Below are 12,144 nucleotides of genomic sequence, written 5' to 3' on the forward strand. Positions count from 1 at the left end.
CTCAGGTATCAGATGTGTTGGTTTTGTTTAGTTTCTCATGAATCATGATCGTGTAAGAAATTAGGTCAAAAAAAGATGCTGTTTGGTTTATGCTGGGTATTCCCACTGCATTTTAAGTTTTGTGATTTTGTATAAAATGTATGCGATGATTATGGTTAACACTTTCATCTGTGTATCTCTACAGAAACACAACACATTTGTGTGTGTGTTACCCCACTCATGCTGGCTTGTGTGTTCCTCTTTTTATGTTTGACTTCAGAATCTGACAAAGTTAGCTCTCTGACAGAACAAGGGCACAAGAATAGGATGAGCTATGGTGTCCTGTGGCAGCACAGTGTTTCTAATGAGTCCCTGAGCAGAATGCGTTGTTTCTATGCAGCTGGTGTTCTGGGATATATAGGCTACCTGTGGAATGACGTAGACCTCTGCAGTCCCATGACTCTGCAGTGTAGCCTCAGTAGCATAGACTAGGTAACTCAACTGTCTTTAGGAAAAACACTTCAAGTGCATGAAAGCATTTGAATTGAGCTCAATAGGTTTTTTTGGGGACTTTACGTGTGGAGTAAAACAGAAATTAGGCATCCTGAAAACACATAAATTGCAACTATACATTACACAGTGAATATTTTAGTTTGAAGTATTTCTTTGCATACCTTTTGTAATGTGTGGGCTTGCAGAAGTTGAGGTGTAGTGAAGGCTTCATTACCAAGGGCTTGGCAAGAACAGTCAGACATGTAGAGGCTTGTGTTTCTGTGTGTAGTCATCGGGAAAATGTCACTGTTACTTACATTACACTAGCTTGGGCTGGGCTAGATGTCATTCTGCCTTTTGTAAACCTGTAGGCTTAGGTGCTTATCACAAACCAAGATTTCATATCGCACAGCCGTTAAAAGAGCGTCATCGCCATATCTTCCCATCACAGATGCTGCCAGCTGATTTGAATAAGGGAGAAGTGGACAATTCCCATCGTTGTCAACTACGTTTTCATTCAGTAAAGCAAGCTAGCAGGCGTATGAGCATGTGGGGAGGGATGAATGGAAAGAAGGAGGTCAGGAGGAAGAAATGGGACACCATGTGTGCATCTGTGTGTGCTTTTGTGTACAGCATGTAGTGTGTTAACTCTTAGTCCAGTAATGTCACAGGAGTGCTACAGTGTTTGTGGACAAAGATGAAGGTATAAAATAATTTGCAGAAACTTCTGCAGTAGGTGAGGAGAGCAAAAGACAGGCAGAGTGGGGAAGTGTTTCAGTTTTTCGTCTACAAACTTCTTGGTAACTCTCTCCTGGTATGCTCTTTCAGTGTGGTAAACTGGATTTATAGGCTTTATAAATAGACCCAGCTGTAATGATAGGTTATAAGCGAGGAAAAGGCAGACTTGTCTGTTTATGGATGGCCTACTTACATTTGTTTGTTGTGCCTTCACTCAGCTGTCATTGCAGTATCCAAACACATTAAGTAAAGATGATTAGGATCAAAGCTTAACTTGTGAGGTTTATGATTGCACCATAATCTGCATGTTTATATGCAGAGTTTAGGCTCAATTATAAACCAAAGATCTAACCAAAACACACAACAACACTACAGTGGAAAAACTTTTTCCACTGTAAAATGTAATACAGTCCGTCATGGAAGCCACTTTTTAACTATTTTTAAGGCAGCTCAACTATATTGATTTCTCACAGGTTCAAGGTTAAAATGTATATGTTGCGTCTTTCATGTTTCACTTTTTTAATTTATTCTCTATTGTTGGCCATCAGCTATCAGATCAGTGAGACGCTGTAACTTCACAGCCTAAAATAGGCAGCAGCAACACACATTCACCTAAAAAAAACTTTTCAGTTACATATTCACACACACTTCATTGTCCATGATGATGATGACATCTTTTACAGGGGTCTGTGCTGTCATTTCTGGCCAACAACCCTTGCAACATTTTGCAAAACAAACAAACAAACAATCAAAGCCAATATGAAATTCAATGTGCCCTTATAATTTAATTATCACTCCTTCCTGTGGAGGAGGGGGCTTTTGTGGGTACAGAGTGACTAGTTGACGGCTGTGGTGAGTACTAGAACCTCCCCCTCTATCCTTTCTGTGGTCAAAGATCCTGTCCCTTGACTCTGGATTATGGGCACAGAGAGGGCACTCCCTCAGGCTCTGTTTGCTGTTGCTGTGCACCATAGTCTTACTGTGAGGGTTACTATGTACTACTACTATGTAATCATTAGGCACTGCTAATCACACACATACTCTATTTTCTACTTTATATTGTGTCTTTCTTGATTTGCCCCAATTTTTTTCTTACTGTTTACTTGTGTTGAATGGTCACCAACAAGATGGCTTTGGAGATCAAGAAATTGTTCTATTCTTACACTTTAATAGATCAAATATCTTACTCTAGTTTGACTAAAACATTGTAGTTAGGTGCAAGACTAACACTTTAGTGTCACTCCTTTTTAAATGATGTGAGAGGGAAGAAAATGATCTCAACCAGCCTGCAGTATAAATGACAAACCATTCCCATTACATGCGCCAGAAGAAGGACCAATATGGTGTTTTACAGAGGACGATGGTACCATAAATGTGGCACATTATTACACCAGTTAGTCAAAGGCTTCACCTTATTGGAGAACATATCTGATTTAAAGTTTTCTGTTATTGTGATGTATGTGACGTAGATTTCTAATTAAGGGCATGTATTTTAGGCCTTTCTGGCAGTTTGTTTTCCACATGTGGGTACAATGCTGTGTCCCAATGTGCTGACTGCAGCTTAGGCTCACCACTGGATGCTTTAAAGGCTATGGAGAGTGACAAGAGAAATGAAGAGAAAAAGCAAAGCACAGAAGAGGACAGACACGGGAGGTACAAAAGGGGAAAGAGATTGAAAGAAAGAAAGAGAAAAGCTGAGGGTTGAAGGAGAATGAGACCGAGCAGGAACATTAGACCTTGGCTATGTGCTGGCTGTTGGCAGAGCTCTGCTCTGTTCTGTTTGTTTTTGCTCTATTTTTACCGTGCAGTCTGACTTTGGTCACTGATGAATGACTCCATATGTAAGTTACATTTCATCTAACAGAAATCATTCAGGATCTCTGGCACCAGGTAGGAGAGGGGGAGTGCTAAGAAGAAACATGATGGATCCATAAAGAAGAAAAGACAGAGGCTGTAAAAGAAAATGTTGTGCTGTTTGGATAACGGCCTTGTGTTTGTGCTCTAAATTTATGTTCTTAGAGTGTAATAAGTCAGTTTTGTTCAAGTTTAAACGACTGTCCAGTCTGCTTCTTGTAAAACAACAGTGATGGTAGATTGGTACAATTCTTTCTGATTCACTGCTTACATTCACATGTTGTAGATGTGATGTGAGACTCTTCCACCCTACCCATGCATCATCATTACACACCACAGGGAATCTGTTTTCAATAGTTTATACTAGCTACAGTACATCACAATACTACATTATATTTTATATGTTTGCTTCTAACTCTTTATACCCTGTCCCCTGCTTCAAAAATGAAAAAATATTAGGATCCACCTGTCTGGATTATTTTTTTTTTACTGAACAAAGAAAAGTGTGCGACTGCGTTTGAACCAACGGTGAGACTAAAGGATTTTAAATAAGCATGTGCTTGGTGGAGTGCAGCTACTATTCTGGTGTTACAATAGAGTCATGTGTTTGGGAAGTGTTTTAGTGCTGGGTAGCCCACATGAGTGAGCGTGTACAATAATCCCCTCTGTCTAGCTCCTTCCCTTTGCTTCGCTTTTTTCTCCTCTTCCTGATTTCTGCCTGCAGCTGCCCCACATCTCCAGATGACATACTGCATGTTTATGTATGTGTACTTGTGAATGTTGTTTTATAACATCACAACGGGAAGGAAGTGTTTCCTGACCTGGAGACCATTCTGAGCAGCCGCTGTTTACCTGCACCTAAGTTTAAATGCACCTAAAGCAAATAAACATATGCCAATATTAGCCTTTATTTAGAGTGACCTTCTCGATGCTTTAAAGAGTGAACATCTTTCTTTAAACGAGTTTCATATACAGCATATACAATAATCCATTAACTCAGCCCAATGCAGTTGAAAGCAACAACAACATTTTACTCCACTGTTTTACACAAGTTTTTTTAATATATATTTTTTGTATGTACAATTTTATAACATTATATCAGAGGTTGTATTATTTAGTCCTCCATATGGAAGTGCAGGAGAATGTGTTCACTGGTGAAGAATATTCAAATACCCACATTTTGTCCTCAGCTGATCTAAACTAGTCTAAGTCCAAAATGGCTGGTCCAGAAGACTCTCCGGTATCCCCTGTCACCACCATCCAGTGTGGAATCCCGAAACGAGCCAATCACAGTGTGCAGAGACCTCTGTGTTGCATTAAGTCAGACATGCTGGTCTGGTGTATTTCATGTGCATGATGCTGCTTTGAATCTAGAGTTTTACCTCATCACAGTGATTGGAAACATTTGTCTCTACGTGGTTGCTATGCACCGTCTTATCCATTCATTAGGGATGAGAGAGCCTGGGGACTGTGCTAGGTGGCGTTCAAGACTGGGGTGTTCTTTAGGAAAATGTGCATGTATTTTTGTATGTGCACTTTAATTTGCTCCATAGCACTCTGGAGGAGGTTTTGTTGTTTTGTTTACTTTGTTGTTGTGTTGTTGGGCTTCCTCTTGGCTCACTGAAGCTTGCCCTCTGGTCACACTGACTGGATGATAGAGTAGTTAAGAGGCATTACATGTAAAGCAGAAACACAAGAGCTTTTTATATTAAGAAGTGTTTGCTTACCATTGTAATTCTGCTCCACTTTCCTCTACTCCCCGACTCTCGGCATCTGGATTGATTTAAACTAGCAGTACCAGCATAGGGGTGATCTGTGGGGGTTTGAATGGGAGGTATTGGATGGTAAAGCTGGGGGTGGGAGACAGTGATTTGACAGGCGATATGGAGTGAAAGAGGCGCATTTAAGGAAGCAGTTAAAACACAGCAGTACAGCTGAGGCAGACGGGTGACGAGACGTGGGGGAGTAGTGTAAGGCCGTACCCGTGCCTTTTGGATTACTGACCTGCTGTGAAATGTACATAAAAAAGACTTCATAAAAGTTGATATAAGTAGTGTAAGATTGCCTTAAGCAACTACAGAGTATACAGAACTATGGAGGTCTTAAAGGATTAATATAGCTATGATTTCAAGTTGTATTAAATTCGGTTGCTCTGTGTGTATGCAGTCAGCCCCAGCTGTGGGTTTTTACCACTCGGCTTGACTTAGAACAATTTGTGTGTGATACTGGGTCATGTCTACCTCCAAGGGATGTCAGATGAACGGCACCCCGCTTCAGTTTGTCAATACATGACTCAGACACATGATATTGGCAGTAGCAAATCAATACAGTGTGCTCAGATGACCATGTTATAATTGATTAGCATTGTCCATCACAGTTATGGTAATTTATTACACCAGACAGCTGGCTAGCTTGCAAATAATTAACATTTGGAAAGCTACATTGTCATAATCATCATTCGAAGGATAACTGGTCACTCCTAATCACTCTTAACTTCGGCCAAATATATGATCTCTAATAATGTCTTTGTCCGCTCCTTTTTAGCAACTTGTTTGTGGCAGGGATGGTAACTTTGACCATGAGCATGGGCTCTGTATTGAATGAAAGGGGGAATATCATCAAGCCAAAGGCTGGATCCCTGCGGCTCCTCTTTCCTTTATCCTCTTCTTCAGACGGAGGCAGCAGATGCTGCTCAGCTCTGGTTTTATTGTTTGTGGCTGGCCAGCCTGGGAGCTGACTTAAAGACAGGGGGAGGAGATGAGCTTTTAGTGCCCTTTTCTTCTTTTTCCTTCACTCAGTCTTCACAGTTCTCTCTATCTGTGTCTGTCTTCCTGAGCCCAGTTGGTGTCTGTTGGATGAGTTAATTCCCTGATTGAGGTTTTGGTTCTTTTAAACAAAAGGCTGTCTTTGAATAGTCCACATGGCTCTAGTGGGAGGGCCCTGAACCATTCACATCCATTCTGGGTGCAACTACATTTCGTATACATATTCATCCCTGAGGCTGATTTACCATCTCTCAGCAGCAACACCAGCAATCTTTCTCCATCACGTAAGTTTAGCATACATTTATAAATCCATTCTAAGAGGAGCCAAAAAAACCACAGGGAGAACCACATACAAAGACACACACAGTGAATCTGTACTGCCTCTGCCTCTGTCTCATTATGCCCAGAGGACAATACTGCCAGCTTTGGCAAGAAGCCAGCCCCTCTCATCTCCATTAGGTCAAGCTGAGAGAGTTGTAGTGGTGATGGATACTTCAGTGGCCCCAGCTCCACTTTCCCCTGGGAGAGGAAAGGAGTTTGGCCTACAGCGTTGCAGCCAGGCGCACAGATGCCGCTGGGAAGGGGTGTAGGGATTTTAAATATTTGAAAATCAGTCTAAATCAAAACGGTAACTTTAACACAGATGTTAAAGTTGTCCTCTACCCCACAAAGCCCTCGGCAGATCCATCAAGACAACCACATGTTGTAGTAACAAGCCCTGTGGATTCATACAGGGCTTTATTTGAATTCTGTTAAACATTTCTGAAACATTAAGAATTATAAAATTTATTCAAAAAGTTAATGTTTTTGTGTATTTTTGTAGCGTCACTCTAGTTACTACATAGTCATTGTTAACTGCCCCTTACACACTCATCTTACTCATTGTACAGGGTCAGATGAGTCAGAAAGGTCTCTATTACCCCACTCAACCTGTTTGTTAGCAGCTGTCTTCTGTCTGTGTCTATATCGGATGTGTTAGGCAAAGCACTGAGCTTTAGGTTACCTAAGTTTTAAAATTGCTAAGATCACAAAACACAAACGTGTTAGATGCTGGAAAAAGGTCACCTTGCCAGGGATTTTTCTGGCCCAAAACAACTCACACCCATTACAGTAAGTGGCCCAGAGGTGAATATGCTTGTGGTTCACTTATAGATTGCCCCTAGTTGTCAAGTCAGCTCACATGTAATAAAACGGTAGAATCAATTGTGTATCGATGCAGTAAAACGTGAAGCTGATGGGCATAAGCGTGTGTTTGCAACCAAATTAACACAATTGACCTTAGCTCCAGGTTTTTTTTTCTTCAGTTTTAGCAGTGGCTAAAGTCATTATAACAGAAACACACAGCTGTAATGCTTTGAAAATATTTTGTATTTGTAAAAACAATTGTTCGATTTTCATTTACATCCACTTAGTTGGCAGGCACGTAATAGTGTCTGAAAGAAAAAATCTCACCCTTTTCACTTACTTTTCTGTTATTATTCTCAGTTAAAAACATTTTTTGTGTTTTGTAGGCAAGTCAGTGACTATGTACGTTCATGATGGGAGCCTTTGGTAGCCCAGACCCATGACATTTATCAGGCATCCTCTTGTGACACTACAATGGAATGCTGGGATGTACCACACACAGACGGGCCTGACATCATGAGTTCCTTTTGGATCTTCTTTGGGTGTCTGCTGAGTGTGAGACATACAGTTAGGGAGTGACCTAGAAGTTGTTGAATGAGTGTTAAGATTACAGAGGAACAGAATATTTCATTTAAAGTTCATTGACCCTATATGCGTCATTGGGTCATTCACTTCCTGCCTGATCATAGGGTCAGTTGGTGGTGTCTCATCCAAGTGGTTGTATATAGGTCTATGAGTGTGTTGATCTTGGGAGTTCCATTAAGAGAAAATTTACAGTGTGTTACACAGAGTAAGAACATAACACTCACGGTTTTTACACATTTCTGGGTGAGATCATAAACACTACATTGCTGTCCATATAAAGGCAAAGTATTTCTTTTCTCTCTGCACTAATTGGCACTGTATACTTGCAATCACTCCTCCTTTTCCTCCTCCTTCTTCTTCTTCCCTGGACTGAACTTTTTGCCATTTCTTTGAACATGGTTGTAGAGGACAGTCTAAAATTTGGGAAGCAGAAGACTGAAACCTGGTTTGCTTATTTTTAATTTTGCCAGTTAATGTCACACTAAGTCTTGTCTTATTGCCATTTCCAGCTGTAGTTGTTGGTTTTTTGCACTTTTCTTCTACTTTGTTGGACAGGAATGGCTCTTTTAAAACTGTGTTTGTCAGTAACATGGCATGTAAAATGTGCCATAACATTAGTGTTAACAGCATGGCTCAGTGAGCTATGAATCCCCCCCAGACGATTTTTTTGTAAAGAATCTGTTCATGCATGAACATGTGGTTTAGGAAAATAATAACTCGACAATAGCTGTCTTCAAAAAAACATTTGACATGCTTTAAAATGATGAAGCCTGTTTTTGCTTAAAAATGAATTGATAATTTGGAAATTGGAAGTGCCCAAACCTTCTGATAGGTGAACTGATTTGTAAGCTGATTTGTAAGCTGAGTCAATTTCTGCAAGTCTTTAGATATTAAGGACTTAGGTGGGATGCGGTTAGTTAGTTCAGTGGGGATGAGAAATGCCTTCTTTAAGAAAGGTCTGGGTTAAGAAGCTTGTTAGTCATTAATTCTGCCGCTTGCCCACAGTAAGCAGGTAGAGTCTTTCTCTACAGTCATCTATAGCCCTTTTTTCTGGTGTCTTCCCATCAACTCCAGTAAGCGGCTAAAATATCAGGCTAAGCCTACGCAATGCAGACAACTCTGCGTCTTATCTGTGGAATGCTGGGCATCGTCACAGAGAATCTCCTCTGCAGGGAGGAAGCTGTATTATCTCAAAGCCTCTGTCTCCTTTGATAGTCCCCTAAGACCTCTCTTTTCTGTCTCACTTTTAGATGTTTACTTTTCTTTCTTTGTGTCCCCCTACTCTTTTCTATTACCATTTTTTCTCCTTTACCATTTTGGATTTTTTTGTCTGTACAAATTGAATTGAAAATCTTTATGTCGTACACATACATACTGTATTTTTATGTTTAATGTAGTTAAGAAAGGAGGTCAGGAGTTAAAGTGACAGATTTAAACCAGACGGAGCTCATGATGGAGGATAATGGTGAAGCTGTGGTCGCTAGAGTTTTGCATGCCTTTGCATTTTATAGGCTTGCATGTTTTTGGGACTGTGGTCAGCAAGCCTGGCAAAGGCACAAGCTCATGAGTCTTAAGTTGCTCTATTTTTCCTCTAATTCCTCTGCTGTGACCTAGATGATTTTCAGAGCCGGCATTGTTTGGATATCTTTGTTGTTGCATTTTTGTATTTGGCCCATAGCAGTATGCAGTGTTTTTTGCCCTTTTGCTTGGGTTCACTATCAGATTTCTGGTAAATATTGATTTTTTATCTAGAAACATTAACACATAAGGCTTTTTCAAAAACAAGAAGTATAATCACTGGAATCAATTACCAAGATCAGTCTGGCTCAGTCTGGTATCTCTTCTCATTAAAAATGATGACACATAGGTGTAATCTAGTGTGATTATTTTGTAAATGACCTAAGTTCCTACAGTTAAACAGTAAAAGAAGAGACAGATTTTCTTTGCTACCCCGAATGATTGAAATTACCGTAGATATCCTAAGATAAAATATATTTGCAGAACCTCAGTTTCTTTGACTTATTACTAATATTTCTAAAAAAAAAATTTAATGGCATTATTCTGGTCAATGTTTCAGTCCGTTAGCCTATAACATTCTTAAAAAGTTTCAGAATGAGGACACGCTGTTCACATGATATAAACAATAAACCATTTTTCTTTGTTTGTACAGAACTGTGTGCTTGTGTCAACATAGACTTTTGAATGAGGCTTCGTTTTCCTCAAGGGGGCTTACCGTTTACTCAGAATGCATCACGCCGCATGATCATAATCACACCAAAGCTACTGTCTGTGGGATTCACACTAACGTTCCCTGTTCTGCATTGGGTTTGCGACAGACAATATTCTTTTGGCAGTGATCCAGTTGAATGTGCACCTAATCAGTCATGAAGTACATCAGCACTGGTTCAGTGCTGCTACATTTGACTTTAAATGAATCAGTAATGATGGTACAGCTTTCAGCTCGCTGTTTACGTAAAATTGTCATCGTGTCATTTTGGCAAAGTAACCACAGCAACTGACACCAGCAACAATTTGAATACTAATTATAGAGTAGTGCTAGCCCTACACCATTTTGTACCGACACTAATGTACAGTAGATTGTGGTGTGAAAACTACTGCTTATACATAGATTCAATGTACTGAATCTCAGAACTCAACTGGTGTGTAGGTTGCAGAAAGACAATTTGATGAAAGAGTTATAGATTGGCAGTTAAGATTTTGTTTTTGTTGAAACATGAACATGAGACTATGTTGCACAGACATCACTACAAATTCCCAACAGTGCCCACTGTTACTCAGATTTTGCAGGACATTTCATTGCAAAATTTCCCAGCTTAGGATAAATAAAGTAATTCTATTCTATTCTATTCTATTCTATTCTATTCTATTCTATGCATTGCAAATAAAATTGTGTTTTCAACAGTATGTCAATATTTGTATTGACTATATTTTTAATACAACCCTGAAACCTGTACAGGTTTCTATTGCATCATACTACTTTAAACAGTTATTATTTAGAATTTTTAGAAAGAATCATGAATTTTAAGGCATCTTTGAGGCAGCTGCACCTTGCTGAGAAAATTAGTTTAATCTATATTATGAACTGAACAAACCACTGTTGTTGGAGGGTGGTTTGGAGCTCTGTGAGGTTGAACACACTTTTGTGTTGGGACATTGCCAGGCAGAGAAAATGAAGTCACCCACAGATGAAGAGAGATGACTGGCTGCGGTGAAGAGCTGCTTAAATTACCTAATCCTGCCACCTAGTTCTACATCAAACACCTCTGTAGATATCTTGTCTCTGAAATGGAACTGTCTGTATTCACATTACACCATTTGTGGTCTACCCTCAGTGTTCTCAGTTTTTTGTGTCTTGGTTGTTATCAGTAAGCGGAAGGGTTGTATTTCTGTGCAACATCTGCAGCTGCAACTACTGCTAAACTTTCAGTAGCAAAGCTATTCACACGCATTATGACAACAATTTACATCTGAACCCTCAAGGGATACACCTTTTAATAGAAATCGAAGCATTCAGTTTATTTAACCATTGGCTTTTTTAAGTTAAATTAAAATATCTTTTTTGATTTGTAAATATTAAAATGTAATTAAATGTTTCATATTGCAGGTTTCTCAACAGAGAAAATTAGTTAAAACCACTTTATGGGTGACTGACCGCAGACAAATACCTAACAGTTTCACAGAACGGAGGCTTGTGTTCTGTCAAACTTGCATTTACTTATATAGACTTCACTAGACTTCACTAGACTAGACTGCACTAATCAAAGGCATAGATCTGTTGCTGAACATATGCATGTACAGAGTAAATTCAAAGGGTCCATTAGCAGTGATGAACTTCCTCTGTGGTTTGAGATTGTGTGAGAAAACCTCTACTATTTGGGGTATCTTACTGTGCTTCTACAAGCAAAACGTCAGTCCTCAGTGATTATTAAAGTAGAATAAGTAAGTTTTGCCTTTATTTTAGATTCTGTAGCATTATGACTATATGTGTTTTTATGAATACGATGATAATTGTTACTCATTCATTACGGTAATCTGTTGTCTCCAGGTGCTGCGTGGTGAGAGCAAAGCAGTGGGTGCGGCATGCTGAGGCCACTCCCCCTGGCTCAGGATGAGTGTCAGAGATGGCGCTGCCACCATGGCAACAAATGCAGGTGGAGGAGGAGGGGGAGGTGGGTTAGCTGGCCCAAACGATCATGATGGCCGCTCATACCTGCTCCAGATTTATCCACGATTGTCTGCCCAGTCCTCTACTTGCTGCAATCTAAGGTGAGTGTCCCACAGTTGTTACAGCTGGGATGTTTAGTAGTGGGGAGGACTCATAATGTTTATTCCTTACTTGATCAGAGTGCACAAGGATGCAACAGCAGCCTCCGTGATCTCAGATGCTGCTACGACACTGGGGCTGGACCCTAGCCGCCTGTACGTGCTGGCAGAGGTGAAGGAATGTGGTGGGGAAGAGTGGGTACTGGAAGCTGGAGACTTGCCTGTACAGAGGTTTCTGCTGTGGCCTCGGAAAGCCCAGGAGCAACATCCTCAGAGCCTTGGCTTTTACTTCTTACTACAGGTAGAGTGTCGCACAGTCAAC

General features: G+C 40.2%; 1 protein-coding gene across 10 annotated transcripts in view; it reads left to right on the plus strand.

Moving 5' to 3' along the window:
- Positions 1 to 12,144, plus strand: part of myo9b (myosin IXB) — a 45,148-nt gene that overhangs the window by 3,205 nt on the left and 29,799 nt on the right. For all 10 annotated transcript variants that reach the window (XR_003670461.1, XM_028402892.1, XM_028402894.1 and 7 more), the window contains exons 2-3: positions 11,605 to 11,825; positions 11,904 to 12,123. Coding sequence is in view for 9 of the 10 variants with exons in the window: in XM_028402892.1 (XP_028258693.1) it covers positions 11,668 to 11,825; positions 11,904 to 12,123 (378 nt within the window). In the remaining variant the exon portion in view is untranslated. The remainder of the gene's footprint in view (positions 1 to 11,604; positions 11,826 to 11,903; positions 12,124 to 12,144) is intronic.

The sequence above is a fragment of the Parambassis ranga genome, chromosome 4 (assembly GCF_900634625.1).
Source record: "Parambassis ranga chromosome 4, fParRan2.1, whole genome shotgun sequence".
Taxonomy (NCBI): domain Eukaryota; kingdom Metazoa; phylum Chordata; class Actinopteri; family Ambassidae; genus Parambassis; species Parambassis ranga.